At 40.0% G+C, this 21,446-nt stretch overlaps 1 protein-coding gene across 1 annotated transcript; it reads right to left on the minus strand.

The window, feature by feature from the left end:
- Nucleotides 1–2,676: 2,676 nt before the first annotated feature.
- On the minus strand, nucleotides 2,677–14,490 carry LOC308398068 (potassium channel subfamily K member 2-like). The gene is made up of 9 exons (XM_080884462.1): nucleotides 14,171–14,490; nucleotides 10,804–10,910; nucleotides 10,565–10,677; nucleotides 9,390–9,480; nucleotides 8,406–8,523; nucleotides 7,682–7,842; nucleotides 5,299–5,485; nucleotides 5,060–5,199; nucleotides 2,677–3,270 (listed from the first exon to the last, which is right to left on the minus strand). Coding segments are annotated over exons 1-9 (1,254 nt in total). The 5' UTR covers nucleotides 14,172–14,490; the 3' UTR covers nucleotides 2,677–2,934.
- Nucleotides 14,491–21,446: the final 6,956 nt, after the last annotated feature.

The raw sequence follows: 21,446 nt of genomic DNA on the forward strand, positions 1-21,446 counted from the left end.
AGTCTAACAGTTGTCTGCAAGAAAGGTTTTGACACATGCAGTATAAAAAAAAGGCATTCACTGTGAATTATGTTAGCTTTGGATTGTCACCCCAATACGTCATCAGAAAAAAATGTATGTTGTTTGACAATAAAATAAAATACACAATTACCTGATTGAAAACAAAAGAATCACCAGTATTTGGGGGAACTGTGTCGCATACGGTTAGCTCCATATGTATTTCTTGGTACACCACCACAGCGGATTTTAAATCAAATAACCAGCATCTGACTGACTTTCAGCTTTAATTCAAGGGGTTTAACAAATACATTAACTGTTTAGGAGTTTCAAAATTTTTTAGAAGATTTTCAGAGGTTCAAAAATAATGGGATAACCCAGTTATTTAATGGCCAGGTGAGGAAATTTTCTTAATTATTTCTTTACATCTCCAGAAAATAAAAGATTTGGATTTGACTCCAAGTGTTGCCATCGTTAGGTAAAAATTTACCTCTCGGAGAGATCGCAAAAACTTTACTACTGGCCAAATCAACAATCTGGTACAGAAGGCATGCACTGGCCATCTCAGCAACACCAAAAGATAACTAACATGTATGATGACAGAATTATTTCTTTGATTAAGAAAAACAACTTTCAAGTAGATATTACTTTCAGAGTGTAAACTCAAGAGATGCTTTTAAGGTGCAAATCACTGATTGCAAGGATAGGAAAGCCACATTGGACTCCCTAACCCCACAAAATGGACTTAGATTAATAGATTAACTAAACAAAAGAGAAGAGGTAGGAAGATAAAAGTAAGGAGAAAGAGAGAAATGGCTCATGGTCTGAAGCGTAGCACGTCATCTGCCAGACACGGGGGAGGTGATGTTATGGCATTGGCATGAGTGTCTGCTAGTGGAACCTGATCACTAGTGTTTATTGACAATGCAACTGCTCTGATCTCAACCCAGCAGCAGGTGCTTTTAGCTTTTAATAAGTAAATGCAAAACGAAATGCACAAAAGACCCACAAACAATCAGCAACTGAAGGTAGTTGCAGTAAAGGCACAGCAGAACATCTCCAGGAAAAAAAACACAGTGTTTGAAGATGTTCATGAGTTCTACACTTTAGGCACTCATTGACTGCAAAGACTTTCATCCAACTATTAAAAAAGACTGTAGAAAAATGGCTGTAGTTCCTAAAGAGTAAAAGTTTTGTAAACCTCTTAAATTAAAGTCTGCACTTCAATCACATCTTTAGTGTTGAATTTAAAATCCAGAGGTGATGTACAGAGGCAGAATAACAAAGCTGTCTCCAAATACTTTTGGACCTTACTCTATGCGTATATATATTTACGGTTACAACTATGTGGGCATTGCATCATTGAAAAGTAACTGGTACAGTACACCATAACATATGAATATTTTCCACATCCAAACACAGATACAAATTCTACTGATACAGAAGACAGACTGAATGAATGTGATGGCGAATGACCGAGCTCTGTACTCCATATGTAGCAATGTTCCTTAAATGGAGTTTACCAGTTTGGAATGGCTTACTGCTGCAGATAAAGCGTCCAGTCTTTAACATATCACCATGCAACTCACTGAACTGGTGCAAAATCGATAGTCCTCTTCACTTCACTTTGTGTTGTGTTTGGTCTTGTGGGCAAAGTGAAGAGTTTGAGGCACTGCAGTGGTCTGATAAATCTTCATAGAGCCACTTGTTTTGAAAAAAATACATCTGCTGTAAAATCACTGCATTATTTTTATGCCCTTTCCTTAAAAATGAGAGGAGCTTCGTAAGTACAAAGCATGCCCTCTATTAAAACACATCATTAACATGAAAGCATCATATAAAGATTAGCAGTAAGAGTCAAGACCGAACCACAAATAACTGGCTATCGCGATTTTTTTTTTAAAACTGCAATTAAAAATCGTGGAAAAAGTAATGGCTTGTGGGTAATTATTAAACTGAACGAACTGAACTAAACATGCAAAATACATTTATACATTTAACAACATCATGTGGAATCAATAACACTGATCAAGTAACAGTACTGCTTTTTGGTATTACAGTGACTCCACTGTAATAGTTGAATGATCATAGTCACAGTCATGCCTGCCTGAGCTGCTCTTTAAAACATACATAGTCAGCTAAAGCTTCGGATTAAAAAATACGCTGTACATGCTTTTAAGTACCTTTTTGTGCAGAATTAAAACTGCAAATATTTCACTCTTGACAACAATAGTAGAAAATTACACAAACATGCTCCCATATGGGTTTACTTCTAAATACAGAAGGCCCCTACTACAATCTACAGACATCCTTCTCATCAGATTGACTGACTTTTACAATTCTAATGCCAGTATGTTTTTCTAAATATACACCTCTTAAATGGTGTTCATGGTCTTTGTTAACAGCAGGCTGTGATTGTCATTATCATAACAGCAGCACAGTGACTAACTACGTCCTGGGTTTATTACGAGCCAGGGACCTTTGTTGGATATTATACTCCTCTGTCTCTCATTAACGCCTGCTTGCCTCTAGACTGACTGAGCAATAGTGAAAAAAACAAAGCAAAAACAAATATGTTTAGTTGTTTCAGTTATGAAGACAGACAGATGCAGATTTCCAGATTTCCTAGCTTTTCAGTATGTCCTTAAATGTAACTTGTCAACTAAATCTTACAAGATTTAGTTGACAAACACCAAAAAATACAGTTCTGTATGTTGTTCACGCTCTTTCATTGTTGGGGTTGAGGATGGTAAAGTGGAATATGTGTGCAAGTGTTATCAAGCAAGGCTTTGACTCCTCTTTCACGTTGAAGATGTCTTCTGCTGGGGCCACTTTCAATATTTTGATTTCTGAATTCTCAAGCAATGCCTTGTACCACCAGTTATGACAAACAGAGAGACCTTGGAAGGATCTTGAGAGGTGCCGACAGTCCTTCTGCTACTTGAGGTGCTCAATAATTGAGATCTCGCCTCTCTCCAGATCCGGTCCGTTCAAGACCAAAGCGCCATTTATGGCCGAAGGTGTCGATCCGTGCAGTCCGGCCTCCTTCTCGTTTTTGTCCCGTTCATTGTTGAAATTGACAGACACAACCCGCTTGGGCAGGGTGACCTCGGGAGCCGGGCTAAATCCCAGCTCTGAGGACAGCTTGCGTTTGATTGATGCAGCACGCTGGAACTTGTCATGGATCTCAATGCTAACACGACGACGGGTTTCTTTGAACTCTGCAGAGACATTTGCCGTCCACTCTGCAGCATGCGCCCGGATCTCTCCAACCTGCAATGACACAAAGATATAAAGAGGTCAGTAGAAATGCATTAGGATGACAGGAGACACATGAAAGCCAGCAACAAAAAGACTTTCACAGGTTTACTTTTGTGGTTTTTATCTGATAACAATGAAGGTAATATTTGCACACCTATTTAAAATATACTTCACCATCACCGTCTCATCCTCAGGTGTATCTAATGTATCAGGGGTCTCCAACTCCAGGCCTCGAGGGCCGGTGTCCTGCAGGTTTTAGATATAACCGTGGGTCAACACACCTGAGTCACATGATTAGTTTGTTACCAGGCCTCTGGAGAACTTCAGGACATGTTGAGGAGGTAATTTAGCCATTTGAATGGGCTGTGTTGGACCAAGGACACATCTAAAACCTGCAGGACACCAGCCCTCGAGGCCTGGAGTTGGAGACCCCTGTAATATATAATCAAGCATGTATTTTGTGTTGCTGATATAAACAGGACTCATCTTCATGTATATTTACTACAGAGTTGCTGTTGTGATTCTTTGATAGCTCTTTTCGACTGCAAAGTATAGCTCACTTTCTTTCTGTGTGTTTATTCTATATTCATTACAAGTGTGAGTGCATGTTTGTTGTTTTCTGATCATTCTGATGTTTAAAGCTCAGATGTTCGTCTTTGTTGTATTTCCAGATTCTTGTTTACTATTCTAGTACTGTGAATCTTAGTTCTGCTAACACTGAGTTTTAATTTAGTGTTACAATATTATGGTCGGGTTTCTGTCTTGACTTTGTTATTGATGCCTCCAAAGAGTTTCTCTGTATCATGTTATTCTTAGTTTTTTGTCTCTTACTGGTTATCTTTTTGGTTATTTCCTATTTTACTTTGATAGTTAGTCGTCTCTGGAGCCTTGCTTTTACTTCTCCCCACGACTGTCTTGATTTGTCAGCACAAATTCCTCATTTATACCAGCTGTGTATAAATAGTCCTGCCTTCAGTCTTTGTGTCAGTGTGTGTGTGTGTGTGTGTGTGTGCGCGCGTGTGTGTGTGTGTGCACTGCAGCCATACAATTTATGGATAATAAGATCCACAGAGCCATTCTGCTACCCCATCTGGCCAAAAATGAAATCTCTTGAAGATAGTGATAATGTCTGTGCGTCTAACTGCATCTGCGGTGACTTATGATAATAACACGCCTGCATCTACAGACCAGTGAGATGGCATATCACAGCAGGACTGCAAGATGTGATTATGTAATTGTGCTCTTGACAAAAATGTGACTTTCACACTCCAGAGGATGTTTTTGATAATAACTGGTAAAAATGTATGAAAAATTCTTTATTCATGCTCACCAGCAAAATTCAGGTAGCACAAAGAACACAGCTGTATCACTCAGAAGGAGACCCTGACAGTTTTTTAACAAAAGGCTGGAAATGTCCAGAAGTTCCTTTTTGGAAACAAGGTTGGATTTATTTTGATAATCTCTGTTATATTTAGTATTAAAGTCATTTGATATTAAGCTTCATCATCACACATTGTCTAAATGATCTCTATTTCCCTCTGGGGATGATCACAATAAGATCCAGTGCTTGTGTTTTGATGGCAGTGAGTCGATTGGATTGGAAAACAGTCGTATCACTGAAATAACGTTAAACAGAGGGCAAAAGTTGAAGTGGCGATATGGCATAATGTAGCTCGAATAATGAGTGTCATTGTACAGAAAAAAGCACATGGTGACAGGTACACATAAAGCTGATAAAAGGAACAAAAACAAGCTGCAAAAAGTTAGATGAAGCAGAAAATAGAAACCGAGGGTATCGTACCTCTTCTTTTGTTCTCTTGGAGATGACTTTCAGCCAGTCTCCAATCATACTGAGGATAGCAGCAAAGTAGGCCAGCCCAACCAGAATCCAGAACCACACGACTGGTTTGTAGTAGTCCATGTACTCAATATCTGACCCACCTACACACACACACACAGATTAACGAGACGGATCAACATGACTCAGAGAACCAGGTCCAAACTGTGTCTTAGCATTAAATCACTGGTTGTGCTTTTTACCTGCCACAAAGTCCCCAAAACCAATAGTAGTCAAGGTGATGACGACAAAGTACAGGGACTCCAGCGCAGACCAGCCCTCGATGTGTTTAAAGATGGCTGCCGGGAGGGCCACAAACAGCAGGCAGCCAAACAGCACGAACAGCAGCGTGGATATGACCCAGATCTTTGTCTGACTGATCTCCCCATGCTACACGGGAAAGAAAAGGACATCATTCAAATACTCAACATAAACTTTGTGTGTCTGCAGGCAGGGAGAATCCAGACATTAAGTATTCAGATCTCAAAGGTATAATACTGGATTCGATTCCTGCACTTGACATCACACTCAAATAAAAGTACAAAAGTGTCACCAAAGGAAAAGATGAAAAATGAAAGAACTCAGTAGATGTTGATGTGGAGGTTGTGTTAATCTATGTACACAAGGCTGGCTCCAGTTACTTCTAATTACTCCAGTCTACCTGTGAAACTGCATTTAGTCAGAATTAAGCTGTAGTATTACTCAGTCGAAAATGTTAATTCTGTGGAAACCTGTGTAATGACAATATTTCATATAAAATAAAAGACAACGTGTTTCTCTCTCAGGTTAAACAGCTAAAGTCATTAAGGATTATTATAAGGATTATTATCTGGTAAGCATTAATGTTTGCAGAGTTGAGATGTTTAAGGTGGGACCAAAGTGGAGGACTGACTGATAATAATAATAAAACAGACTGTTAAACAGAATACTCTGAAGTGAAATGCCAAATTAGCCTGACGCTGTTAGCAGTAATGGCATTATTCCATAAATTGGTCCCGTGGGTGCAGCTGAAGAGAAAAGACATTCACTGAGGATAATGCTGCAGTCTCACACAGTCTGCACTGAGCAATCAGGCTTTCATAGTCACACAGGCACTTACACAATGAACTTTTGTCTTCTTTCCTTAATCACAATATTCATTACTCAGTCCCTCGGGTGCCCTGAGAGCAGCGGGAGGAGGAAATCATTCCAAAGTATGTTTCTGTTTTCAGATTTCTGCTCCTTCAAGACTACAAAACATATTATTCACACCAGCTACTTGAACTTTGAAGACGTGACTGCGAGCTGAGTCACCTTTGTCTCTCTTAATAGATCTGCAGGCTTTTTTTGCAACATGTGAGAAGAATGTGACAACACGATAAATGAACGAATCAGCTTGAAAATGAGTGCCCTGCAACGACAAATACAAAGAGATCTTTTTCTAATTTGGATGAGCATCAGGTGTTTTAATGAGCACCGACTCCAAAATAAAGGAAATGATTTGTTTGTGTTCATGTGTGTGCCTTCTTCTGCATTCCCCTGTCCCTAACTTCTTAGTAAGTGTTTTAACACTTAAAAACACAAGTTAGTTAAACTTGAGGGATGGCACAAACCATTGTGAATTTATCTCCTTCGGTGCAAATGAAGCAACAAAGATGCTCCTAAGAGACAACAAGAACAAAACCCCCCAAAAGGGAGTGATTTTGCAGGTGCTTGCTCTATCTTTATTCCTGATTCAGTTTTCTCTAGTGTTATTCTTGTGTTGTTAGTGTCTTTTTTAATGCTGGTAGGATGAGACTGAACCTGCTGCCCATTCATCTTATACAGAGAGTCCAGCCATTGCGAGAAGGTTTGCTGTGTCCCTCAGCACAGAGTAGACAAAAATACCAGGAAAATACCAGAAGACGGGCCGTTAATGAAATAACACATGGAGACATGGCATCAACCCAGCAGCAGGACCGTTATCTACTCCACTGCGTGAGCAGGAACAGGAAAAGCACTGCTAGAAATGAGAAATGACTCTTCAGAAATGACAGCAGGTTCACACTGAGCATATGTGACAGGCATAAAAAAAGGCCTGGAGATGCCGTGGCAAACGTTATGATGCTTGCAACATCAGCTCTGAAGAGGATTGAAGTCTTTCTAATTCCTTGCACTAAATGGACAAGCTCCAGACTGCATATCTCAACTTCTTCCTAAACAAACTGCTGTTCACTGTCTTCGTTCACAAGCTTAAAATCTATTAGCTGTCCCCTCATACAAAAGTGAGGACTGTGGTGGATAGAGCCTTTCAGTCTGTGGCACCAAGGCTCTGGAACAGTTTACCAATCCAGTTCTGTTTGTCTGACTCTGTGAAGTCTTTGAAAGAAACAGTTCAAAACTTTTCTGTTTTTTCAGGTCATTTTTAAGCAATAAATTGCAAAAAAGAAGAGCCAGATGTTGCGAATATGATACAAAATCAAACTCATATATGCAAATTAATACTGAATTATTGTTTTGTGAGAAGGTTCAGTAAAAGCTCTTCAAAATATTTACATTTTCTGGGAATTATTTTCTGGTTCAGGCTTTGAAAGTTTAATGTGATTGTGTTTGATGCTCCACACTCACCACGAACATCTTCTCCACTTTGTCAATGCCCTTGCCAAATATGGTGCCGAGCTGGTCTCCTACACCGGCCAAAAGGAAGCCAAACAGCGGTATCCCTAACAAAGCATAGACAATGCAGAATATTCTCCCGCCTTCGGTGTGGGGAGAGATGTTCCCAAAACCTGCGAAGAGGACACATCACCAGTGATTTGATGATTTGAATCCCGGTATTCGCTGCATGAAGACTGCATTTGTGAATTTGTTTGGAAGATATCCAACCACTACACTCGAAACACTGCTGGATAGATAGTGAAATATATTAGCTGCGTTTTTAAATTACACTTCTATAACACTGCATGTTTCAATTTTTTCCATTTTTGAATATATTCTATCTAATTACAAAAAAGAGTTAATATAACTCAACTAAGGTGGAATTACAGTGTCATGCAAGTAGAAATGGCCACTGTGTTGAAAGTGAGGAGAGTTTAAGAAATCTATACACATGCATGCACAAAGTAAATGTATGGGGAAAGTAAGTGTGCTAGTTTGATTATATCCACAAAGCAGATGTATAATCAATAACTAAAGAAAGGTCACTGTTATGTAGCTAACTGTAAGAGCTATATTTAGAGGACTGTCAACTCAAAAGTAAACATAAATTAATTAAAAACGGAAAATATACAATGTGGTTCTTTCGGTCTGAACATAGATGCTCTTTGTGTGAGTGTATGTGTGTGTTTCCTACCAATGGTTGTGATGACAGTCCCAGCAAAGAAGAAGGCAGAGCTCAGGTCCCACAGGCTGCTGTTGTTGGTCATTGTTCCTGCAGGGTTTACTCCTGAACGGATGGCGGACACAACTTGCTAAAAGGTAGAGAGAAAGAAAAAGACAGCCAGAGTCACAGACAGCAACAAAATAAAGTACGACTATTAAAATACAAGATACGGGAAAATAAGATTATGAATATAAACATAAATATGATTGTTTACAGTTTACATCAGCAGATGGAGTAAGCGATAACAGGGTGAATTAATTAGAGGTGATATTGCAGATCTCCTGTCTGGTAAGCTGGGATGGCATTCGAGTATTATACATGATAAAGTGTTGTTGTGTGTGGGCACAGCTTTAAAATGTATTTAAACATCATCCCTGCAGAATGAGGAGTCATTCAGTCTAAAAGCCACAGGCAGAAAAGATCTCCTGTAGCGCTCAAACCTGCACGTCAAAGCAGCCTCTTACTGTGAGTGCTGCAATGACCAATCAGGGTCCCATGCATTGTTGGATTGTCCCTAATGCTGAAGAGTTTCATCAGCATCCTCCTCTCAGACATCCGTAAATTAAAAACCTACTATAAGACACTTTTCTTTACAGATGTGCAGGAATGTGTTTTTGTGCTTACCTGTGTAACAAATTAAAGAAGGAAAATATATGAAATATCATTGTAAACGACGCAAATATCTACAAGTGATAAAGAAAATACATTATCTTGAGTGAATTTAAGAATTTCTGATTTTGTTGGGCCATAGCTGGAAGACCAAGCAAACAGCAAGAGTCTGAAACAGAGCAGAAACTCTCGGTATCTCAGACGCTCTTCCTTTTAAAGCTAAAGGAGCTGTCCATGGTGCTGAAACCAGTGCTGCTGTGCTGAATCATAGTAGGGTACAGTACATACGCTGCTCTACTTAATGCATGAGTTTTAACATTAATATTAATGTCAGGTTAGTCTTACCTTAACCAGCTCCTCCAGCTGGCTCTGGTTGACACAGGAGTGTCTGGAAAGGAACTGCAGCTTCTGGGACAGGATGGCCAAACGCTGTTCACTATTAGAAAGAGGAAAAGTACTATTATGTCAACTGAACAAAGTTTGATTTGGTTTATAAACATCAAAGACTAATGGAATTATATATATGACAGCCTAAATATTTTAGAGTAGGACTAATATGCTCAGTATTTCTGTATTGCTCATGGGAATCATTTGGGGGCTTTCCTACTTTGGTGAAATAAATAATCTCAGTCGTGTCTTTGTTAACTGTGGGAAACGAAGAGTTCACAGCCAAATATACAGCACAGGATACTGGGAAAAATCAAATCTTTATTACCAGGCTGAGGCCATACATGGAAGGTCAGTCACTCTGGCAAACAAATCTGGCAGATAGAAGATCAGAAGCAAGATCCAACAAAATAGGCAAAAGATCACTCACATCCGGTCAGAAGTAGTAAGAACACAAAGGCACAAAGAGTACAACAAAACACGAGGAGCAGCAGGGCGTGTCTACAAGGGTTGTTTTTATGAAGACAGCACAGTCTGGAAAATGGGAAGTAAAGAAGTTGGGCTACGGATACCAAGGTAAGTGACTGAACAGAGATAAAGAGCTGGAAAGTGAGCAAAAGCTGGAAGCAGGAAGTGTATGACAAACAGATATTTCAAAATATAACAGGAAGTGAAAACACAGAAATCCAAACACGTGATATGAAACTAACACAGAAGCCCAAAAATTAAGTGTAGTAGAATTGTACATGTTTTAATGACTCAGTCAGTTTCATGCTCCCAATCAAGAGCAGAAAGTACTAGCACAGACTTGTATATATTCTTTAGTCATCTGTGTTGAAGACTGCATTAAACTAGGGCTGTTTCAGGAAGTGCACTACAGGGTACCCAGTGGTGAGCTGAAAATACATAAAGCTAAAAGTTTACATCTAAACATTTATGACTTTAATAAACATAACATTTAATATATTTTTACTTTAAATAAATATTCATAGAAGATCAAGCACACCGTACTTATTTGTAGGGTCTTAACCTTTGCGTTCATTGCCACAGATTGGAGAGGAGCAGTTATGCGAGTCGTGGGACAGCTAAATAGATGGATGGATGACTGGCCTACCTCTCTTTAACCTGCTTACCTCTCATGGGGCTGCTCCAGGGATCTGAAGACTGCTGCTCCCATCACCAGGTACAGCACCACCAAAAGAAAGATGGCTGTCACCGTCTTCCACTTCATCACTGTGGCAACCACCTGCAACACTTCAGCTTGTTAATCAAACCATATACATACCTGCATGCAAGAGGTGTCCCAAAATAAACTACAATGACACCACAGGGTGTAACAAAAATCCTGTGAAAACATCTCATTTGTCCTCACCTCGCTCTCCTCCGGAGGCGTCAGTGTCATTGGCTTTGTGGAGAAGGAGAGGCGGGGCTTAGTGTTGTGAGTGGCGGATTTAGGGTCCAATAAGTCTGGAGCTGCCACTACCAGGGGAAATGAGAAAATGGCATTCAATTATTTTCCCTCCCATGCACTTTTCTCCCTGCCTGTCTCTGCTCATACATGCTCCAGTCAACAGATTTAGCTTGTTAATTTTAGAAAGCCTTATGAATAAATCACCAGCAAAACTTTGAAGTGGTTGCTACATGCTAACACTGGAAAAGGGCTGAGTCGGGCCCTTAAGTTGAGTTTAGCTACACCCGCGTGTGTAACACGTATCTGTGCTTTTATAAAATCTAACATATGATGAGTGATGTGCATCTTAAATATAGACAAATATGGTGAGAGTATGAAGGCTATGACTTTCTAAAAGAGCAATAGAAAAGCAAGGGCGAATGTTGCTAAAGATACCGCAAGAGGAAAAAAAGGTGCTGAGGCCTTTGTAGAAGAAGTGTTTTAAATTATGAAATGTACGTAAAATCAATTCACTCTGCAAATCCTGAAAGAATTAGCATAAAACCATTGTTGTATCAGCTGTTTTATTCTGCTGTAGTTTGTATGCACTTTGCATGTTTCTTTAATTTCCTATAAAGGGGACCTATTCTAATGGTTTCCCACCCTACAGTATTTTTATACCTGGACTCTCCTAAAGTAAATGGTAAATGGCCTGTATTTGTATAGCGCTTTTACTAGTCCCCTCTAGGGACCCCAAAGCGCTTTACACACCCAGTCATCCACCCATTCACACACTGGTGGAGGCAAACTACAGTTGTAGCCACAGCTGCCAGACTGACAGAAGACTGACAGAAGCAAGGCTGCCATGTCGCGCCATCGGCCCTTCTGGCCAACACCAGTAGGCGGTAGGTGAAGTGTCTTGCCCAAGGACACAACGACCGAGACTGTCCAAGCCGGGGCTCAAACCGGCAACCTTCCGATTACAAGGCGAACTCCCAACTCTTGAGCCACGATCAAAGTAGAGTTTCATGATTCACAGCTGTTGTACTCATGGCCAGAGCAGTGTGCTGGGGAGGGCCATATTAGGGATATCCTCTCTCTGTGGCGTTATTTAGACCCAAACCCAAAAAACACTGTCTTGAACTGGATGCCAAGTTTAAAATCTGAGCTGTTGAGCTGGTCTGACTGATTCAGCTGCTGATATACTGGGATTTTCCCAATCTCTTGGGTTTATAGAGAATAGTTTAAAAAAGAAAAAAGTGATTGTCAGTTCTCAGGACAAAAATACCTATATGATGCCAGAGGTCAGAGGAGAATGTAACAGCAACCAAGGTATGCAGAAGAACATGTACAACATGTCAAACCTTGAAGCCAAAGGGCTATAGCAGCAGAAGACTGCACCAGGTATCACTCCTGTCAGCTAAGAACAGAAAATCGAGGCTACAGTTCTAATATGATTGGGAAAATGATTTCTGCTGCAACCTTTGGATGAAAACATGGATCCATCATGCAGTGTATCATGAATTCAAGCTGGTGGTGGGGGGATGGTGTGTGGAGAAATTTCCCTGGCACACTTTGGGCCCCTTAGTACCAACTGTTTAAACAAGTTGGTACAAACATTATGTGTAAACCCTAGAGATTAAATGGCACTGCATACCCGAGTATTGTTCTTAACTATGTCCTAAAAATATTCCTTCATGATCACAGCCATCTTTTAATGGCTGCTTCGAGCAAGATAGCGTACCAGAGTTCAAATCATGTCAAACTGGTTTCTTGAACATGACACTGTACTCAAAAGCCCTCCACAGTCACCAGATCTCAATCCACTAGAGCACCTTCGAGACGCTATCATGTCAATATGGACCAACACGAGGAGTGTTTCCAGCAGCTTGTTGAATCAATGCCATAAAGAATTAAGACAACTCTGATGTGACCTCTCCAGAGTGTACTCTGCCTCTTACCTTGTGACAGCTGGGTCAAGCAACCATGAAAACAGTTAAGAAAATGGATAAATGGATGGCTAAAATAAGGGGTAATAAGTCCTGATTGATTATGCTGTAATTGCAAAGATAATACATTCTTTTTCTTTCCAAACTTTGCTTTCTTGTCTCCCGGGAGGAGACACAAATCCCACTGGGTTTGAGTCAGGAAGGGCATCTGGGGTAAAAGCTCTGCCAAATCAAACACTGTAGTGACCCACTGTGAATAAAGGAGCAGCCGAAAGCAGCTTCCTTTCCTTTTTCTTTTGTGACCAGGACAATGGCATTTGTAAATGTAATTATTTCCCACACAGAATGGAATACGCCTCACATTTAACATTCATCTTAAATGATATGTAGTTACAAAACAAATCTTATAAAATAAGACAACAAGCAGATGAATAATATATATTTTCTCTATTCCTATCTAACATAACAGTTAATACACAGGACCTAAAACTACATTACAAAATGTGATATCCACTTAAAATGTTCATTGTCTTGGTTCTTTACTACACTTAACAGTCCTAATAATTGGCAAGGAAAGTATGTTCTGGGTTAAAGAGCACGGAGCTGAAGAGAAGAGAAGGCAAGACTGGTTTAGGCACATTTTCTACTGGAAATATTAAAAATGTTAAGAAAAGTTCATTAATAGTTCCTCAAATAATTGCAGTTCACACAAATACAACAAAAATAGATGAAATCAGACAAAACTGCAACATTTTCAAATTCTTTTAAATGTTTTTCTTTATATATAGATTTATAAACAAAAACTGTATCAGGAGAAAAATAAAATATATTAAAAATAAAAAGGTCAGAAGCGTCCATCCTGATCACGTGCACTGCTGACCTACCGTTTATCTTAGAAGCACTCCTCTTCCTTCCGATAGTGTCTTAGGCAAAAGTTAAACCATCCCCCTCTCTGTGATCATCAGTGTAGGGTTTGTTAATATAATGTTAGCAGTGAACACATGAATCATGGATTCTCTTTGACGGGATTAGTTTTCGAAATAAAAAAGGAATTCAAAAAGCCTTTTTTCTGGCAAGCTGAGACAGTTTAGCTGAATAAATATTTAGTGAAACAAAGCAAACACGTGCATGCAGCTGTGCAGGAAGGAGTCAAGACTTAGTCACACATAGGAACTCATAAACACACACTTCAGCCTCTCCTCTCACTGTAGGTGGATAATTAAGAACAGTCTGCCGAGTTTTGCGTAAGTTTTGGGACTCCGAGTTAGTTTTTGTGAAATTTGGGGTGAATCTGAGGTGTGGGTGATGCTGGTGTAACATTTTTTTTTTCACAAACTTCATGAGGTTATGAAGAAGTTTCAGGATAAGTTTTCTCCCATACAAACTGTGAATTCACTTACTCCTTGTTGCCTATCCGATGCCCTCCGCTCTCCTCTTCTCCTCGTCCGAGGCTCTCACTGCGTTCGGGGGAATCTTTCCTCTTCTGCGTGTCTCCTCCCTGCGGTGCTGAAGAGGGGGGACGAACTGGCGCTCCGTTTTCCCTCTGCTGTTCTACTTTTACCGCTGATGGGACGATAGTGTTGAGTCTGCACCTTTCTCTTACTGTCTCCGCGCGCAATTCCAAAGGGTTTCCTCCGGTGTGTCTTTGTCGTTTGTTATTCTCGCTGCTGTTTCTGCTCTGGAGCATCCACTGCGCTCTGTCTGCGCTCTGGCTTTTTGAGCGCACCGCTGGACCGGCGGAATAACACCGAGAGAAAGGAGGGGTTGGAGTGGGGTGGAGTAAGGACAGGGGTGGATGTGCAGGACACAGGGAGGTGCTTACTGCCCAGGGAGGTTTCTAGAGGATTTGAGGAGTTCCAATAAATGTGCAGCGAATCTGCTGCACGTTTTTTTTTTTTTTTTTGTCATGATTCTGACTGCTGATCGATACCGGAGCAACATGCCTGAAGCTTATGCACAAAAGGCAGACGCTGCCTGGTGATGGCCATGTGGTGATTCCCTGGGGCTGAAAAACTAAAGTAAGAAAAAGAAAAGAAAAGCAGAATTACTTCTTTGCTCCCTACAACCTGGTACAAGATAAGATACATTTCTTTATAGACAGTTTTTTCCCCTTCATAATGGTAGGTGAGGCCTCACTTCTGCTAATTTGAGTAACTAAATTCAGTTAACTGTTTTTGACTCCAACTCCAGGCCTCAAGGGCCGGTGTTTAGCAGGCTTTAGATATCACCCTGGGTCAACACACCTGAATCAAATGATTAGTTCATTGCCAGGCCTCTGGAGAACTTAAAGACACGCTGAGTAGGAAATTTAACCATGTAAATCAGCTGTACTGGATAGAGGATCAAGGAGACATCTAAAAACCTGCAGGACACCTGCCCTTGAGGCCTGGAGTTCCCTACCCCTGCATTAGGTAATAGTACCTGGTAACAGGTACCTTTTTAGTAACCACTCAGCAAGTGTTCCAAGCAATCTGAGCAATCATAAATGTGATGTCAACAGACTGCATGCCACAATTGGCTGATCAGTGGCATTGCTCATGAGAGCGTTTCCTTCATGAAAATCAAAACCACATTTACCTGGCAAAGTAGGTAATAGCTACACAAAAAACCAACACCGTGGTCCCTGTGTCTGACAAATAGCAAAGCACCGAGCAGCAGGTATACCATCGCTTCATCTTACTTTCTTGTGGTGTTCATAATGCATCCAAATTACATCACAAGACATTTGCCCGCGTTTCTATAATGACCCCAGCACATTAGGTGGGACTCAATTGTAATGGAATTCCAGTAGAGCTGAGCTGAGTCACACTGACCCAATCCAAGTAGTCACTAATGGGAAAGGGCTAATAGAGACAGGCAACCATAACACTTATGGTCAGTTTAGAATCACCAATCAACCTAACCCCATGCAAATCCATCTTTTATATAAAGTCTATAGTATTCACACAGAAATAAAATCATGTTGGACAAACCTCCAAAAAGTGTTTATTATTAACAAATGCTTTGCACAAGGTAGTCCGAATGATCTTTAGTGACCAGACCTGATTTCTCAGTAGGGAAGTTTCACTATAGTTTAGCTGCCAGAGTGAAGTAATATGCTTCATCAAACAGGTGGATAAAAGAGGTGATGAAGTATGCACTGTTGGCAAACGATGGATGCAGGCATAAGGAATCTGAGTGGTGAAGTCAGAGCGGAGGCACCATAAACCTGGAGTATTTCTAATGTCCAGCAGGGGGCGACTCCTTTCATTTCAAAAAGAGGTCTGATTGTACAGAAGCCTTAGGGAAAACAGCTTCTTGCTTTATGAACTCAGTAAAAACCCATAGTCTCATTCATTATGATTTCAGTCTTATTGAATACATTACTTTGTGCATTATAGCTGCCACAAGATTGCAAAAGATTGCCTGCCTACCTGGTTACTGATAATTTATATAAGAGTGCAGAGTGTCCCGAACACACTCAGCTGAGGGTTTCAAAACCATCATCACAATGACAACTTCCATCTTTTATTTAAAGGCTGTGAGAAGATTAAAAAAACAAAGTTGAAATGCTGTGTTTTCATTGTATATTTTTCTTATTAGTTGTGTAAAAGCTAAAGGGATTGGAGATAATCTATCTGAATTTGAGGAGCAGGGCAGTGCCTCAAACACTCCCCCAACCAGCCACACATTTAAAATAAATATCTACTTGCACCACACACCCATTTGATCTTGTCATCCTCTCTCAAAGGCCACCACTGCCTCTTGCCTAGCTTGTTGGTCCGTTATTAATAAATGTTTGTCATTCACATTTGAGGTTGGGATATTTGCTGGTCAATTGGATGCTATAAGCTGACATAAAAAATAGTTTATACATAAAACATGTGAATGGTTTCAGTATTTTAGGTTATTTTCTATAGGTTTCAGTATAATTAATAATAATAATAATAATAATAATAATAATTAATTAATCTGTAATATTCACTGAACCTGAAATATGTAATTTGTGGCATGTAATGCATGAACTGACCTGCTATAAAACACATTAGCAGGAACATTATTATCAGTCTCATTCCCCGCAATCAGACACATGAGATTGTCTTTAGAATACTTACTCGTGTTGCTATGGTCACAATTATTCTGACTTCTTTGGTTTATGTCGTCTACAAAGAAAAATACAAAGAGAATCTAGAGAATATCCAGAGGAGACACACAAATATTGTGGAGATTGAACCAAATTTAAGTTATTGAGGCTGCTCAGGTGATCAAATAGGCAGAAAATGGCTAATATTGCACATGGAGGAAGCTGCTTTCTTCTCTGTAGGGAGTTAAGTTTACAGAAACTAAATTTGGCAGCTTCTTGAGGTGAAGGTTCCTGTGTTGATGTGGGTCAAGCTGCTGTTCACACACTAATTAAGGCCCTGGAGGTGCAAAGTTCAGCATTTTTGACTGTGCTCAGGAGCTTTTTTTAATTTAAAGTGTAATAAAAACTACCTTCTCTTTTCCCGATCTCTCATGTTCCTCTGGTCTCTCTGTTCGCTCTCTGTCTCCCAGACACTGATGAGAAATTAATAGTAGTTTAAATGTTCATTTCTCCACCCCATGACTCTAACAGTTACACTTTAATTACACAGCTAGATAAACTTGGATACCCTGTGGTGTGTGCGTGTGCGTTCCATAACTTAAGATGAGGTAACATGCATATGTAGCTTGTGGTTTATGTGTGTATGAACGTGCATATAGTGTGTGTGAGTGTGCACAACCAAACCTCACACACGCTTTTCACCTGTCTAAATTCATTAAGTCAAAAAAAGTCACGCTGCGCTGTGTTACACAGATGTAACGTGCCTCGCTATCATCCTGTAATAAACCAAAAACGCGTTTTCACCCAGGTGTCATCCACATATCTGAACCAGTGACTTGGTGGTGTTCCAGGGTAGGATAGCAAAGCCCTCTTTTCCACTTCTTCCATGTACAAATTGGCCACGATGGGTGAAACTGGGGAGCCCATGGCACACCCATGTTTCTGCCTGTAGAACTGACCCTTGTATGTGAAGTAGGTGGAATGAAGACACAGTTCCAAAAGCAAACACACTTGGTCGATGCTGAGATTGGTCCTGCTGCTGAGGTTGGGGTCATCCTGTAATCTCTTACGGACTACCTCCAACGCTTCTGTGACTGGGATGCAAGTGAAGAGAGATGTAACGTCGTACGAGACCATGGTTTCATCTGCCTCCATAATGACATCTCTCACCTTCTCAACAAAATCCAGGGTGTTCTGGATGTGGTGTTCAGAGCTGCCCACCAGCGGGTTGAGGATCGAAGCCAGAAACTTGGAGATGTTATAGGTGACAGAGTTGATCATGAAGACAATTGGTCTTAAAGGTGCACCCTGTTTATGTATTTTTGGTAAACCATACAGCTTTGGTGTAGATTCCCCTGGGTACAGCCTGTGGTATGAGGTCCGGTCAATAGCCTTGTCTTGTTCTAACTGCTTCAGACAGTCTATCACCCTCTTCCTGTAGCAACTTTCTGGGTCTCGTTTCAGGGGCTCATAAGTATTTTCATCACTGAGTAGCAACAAAATTTTCTCATGATAGTCTTTCTGGTTTAGAAATACTCTGCACCTACCCTTGTCTGCCGGAAGGATGATAATGTTGTTGTCATCGCTAAATGATGTGAGTGCCTTGCTCTCCTCCATGGTGATGTTGGATGCTGGGGGCTTTGCATTGCTGAGACAGGCCGAAACTTTCGTCCGTAGTTGCTCTGCTTCCACTTCTGCAATACTGTTGTTACGAATTGCTGTTTCTGTGGCTGTGATCAGCTCCACTGAGCAGCAGTTCTCTTGGTTGAAATGCCTTCTTGATGTTGGAGGTCAGAGGAGAATGGCCAGACTGCTTTACGTTTAGAGGAAGGCAAACAACCCACAACAGTAGTGGTCTGATGTCTCCTAGGCCTCTTAGTACTGACTGACGAGCCTACCTGAGAATTGTTTCAGTCCATTAATGACCACAGTGCACACACCTTCTAATGGCCAACACACCATGTCACAAAGCTCAAATAATTTCAAACTGACTTCCTGAACATCAGTTTGAAATATATTCATTGTACACAAATGGCCTCCACAGGCACCAGACCTCAACCCAATTATTATTAAAAATCTTATTATAAACTCAACTAAGTCACAGAAATCATCAGAGTGTTTTCCACTTCTCCAGCCTCACTGTCATTACACTGATGAAAAGCTTGTTTCAGAACCAAAGACCCAACTGTTCATTTCTAAAAGTGCTGCAATGACATTTGTTTGGGTTTTCCCTACCTTGTGTCATGGCGCAAAGGGGGTTAACAAGTGTTTCTAACTACCTGCCATGTACGTTATTGTCACCATCTGAAATGATTTTTCCAATACTCCAATAAATACTCAAAATCAAGAGTAAACAAACACATAAAACACTTTAATTAGGATCCTGTCACGCATCCTTTTTCTGCCACTGGAAGTCACCTCAGTCACTTGAACTGCTCATGTCTTCTTCATTCTTTTATTGACCTAATATTTATAAATAGTAACAACAAGTTGTTACCATTTATACAGTTCTGGTCCTCTTTTTTATTTATGTCCTCATTTATTGCTAAAAATAGTTCTGAAATACTTTTCGGCAGCTCAAACTAATTCATCATGCACATGCTTCCATATTTTCTTTTTGTCAGTTAATTTATAAGTCTGCTGCAGGGTGGTACTGATGATCACGGCTTGATAGAAATATTATTTCAGTTGCGTCTTACGTGCCTGTGTGTCTGATTATCTGTGAGTTGTGTCTCGTGCTGCAGCCGAATATTTAGAAATTGATGATAAAATAATGATAGGAGTCAGTCTGATGTCTGATAATCAGGGATGCCGATGCTTAGTCACAGCCAATTTGCATAGCTGTGACCAAATATAGGCATCTCACTTTAGCTCATTTTACCATTTTGTTTGTTGTTACTGATATGCAGTCTGTCTGAAGGGTAAAAATAATACAAATGCAAATATTCTCCTGCTATGGAATTAAGTCTTGTCTCAATGAACTTGCTAATAACTCGCTCTCTGCTGATGTGGAAACAAGATCCTGTTGAAATAGCATTTTTCAATTAATTGTTGTTAGTTTTACAATTTTGCAGATCGTGAAACACGAGGAATCATGAAGACCTTTAATTATGGAATTAACAAGGAAAAAACAACAACTTCACGCAACACTTGTAATTTTTTAATTGTGTTCAGATGATATCTTTCTCCATCAGTCTAAAATTAAACACGCTTAATTGGAAATGGTGACCTCTAACTTCCAGTCGTTAAACACAATCAGATTTTAGCTCCATAATATTTTGTGGGTTTTGCTAACCAGCTAAAAATGTGAAGTAGAACTTGAGTATCAATATGATTTGTGTAGAGAAAACTGAAACGAGCTTATTTATATTATGACCTGAATAGTTTATTTATTTAAATAAGATTCCGCTTGGTTCCTTTTTGTAGCATTTAGTCTTTTGGTAATGTTAAAAAGTACTGCTGTAATAATACTGTACAAAAAAGAGTCATTGCTGTTTTTGTACTAATGTACAGCCTGCTCATGGAGAGTGTAGGCCAGGTTACTTTTTTTATGTATAATTTCTATAAAACGCATAAAAGAAATTCAATGATCTGAAAAGAGGACAGCTGAAAGGATACACATGTGTGTGATCATGTCTGTTTAAAATGTGGCGATGCAGAACAGATTATGACAGGAACACATTGATGACAAAAATGAAATCTGACAAACTTGTGAAAAAAGTTTTCAACAGACTGTGAAAAGTTAAAAACACTCCATTATTCAGTAGCTTGTAAATCCACCTTTAGCAATAATAACTTTTAGTAATCAATAACTTGAATTTGAAGTAACGCATGCAACTTTTACACTTTCACACCCTGTTTGAGGGTTAAGACCTGGTCAAAGTTAGAATTCTAGGTTAAGTGAAAGTGAATGAATTCATTGACAAATTCAGCACTTGGGTCTGCACCAATACACCCGAGACAGAACTAACGACGCAAAGAACATAAATATAGACAGAGATTTCTTAAATTAGCCTGATTCAGCTAAAAAAACAAGGGAGAAAGTAGAAGAAAAGGTAGAGAACATTGGACAAGAAAGGGAGATATTAAAAAGGTATTAAGCTACACGCTCCATTACTACTTCATCCTTTTTGTCTTGCACGTGTTCTTAAGTTGTGTTAGTAAGTGAAGGTCACATGTGTACGTGTGTGTGCCACTGTGCATGACACAGCCTGTGTAGGTACTGTGCAGAACAGTAAGTGGGCTGACATAAACATACTGTATGTTTGTGAGGAAGTATTTAAGGTGATTGGTCGTGACAGTGTGGTGCCCTCTCAGTTGCCTGTGGAGAAATGACCCTGGGTCCTCAGGACATCATGTGGTGATTGGACCAAAGTTTGCAATTAAATGTCCCTAAAGCGGAACAGCCCCTTGTGTGTGTGTGTGTGTGTGTGTGTGTGTGTGTGTGTGTGTGTGTGTGTGTGTGTGTGTGTGTGTGTGTGTGTGTGTGTGTGTGTGTGTGTGTGTGTGAAGTGCTTCCTCTGGTTGATGTGAAACCCAGAAGAATTAGCTTGTGGAATGTGACAGCAACTATTTCAAACAAACTCATAGTATGGAGCTGTCCTGTGTATGTT

The sequence above is a fragment of the Rhamphochromis sp. 'chilingali' genome (genome assembly GCF_963969265.1).
Source record: "Rhamphochromis sp. 'chilingali' genome assembly, chromosome: 6".
NCBI classification, from domain to species: Eukaryota; Metazoa; Chordata; class Actinopteri; order Cichliformes; family Cichlidae; genus Rhamphochromis; species Rhamphochromis sp. 'chilingali'.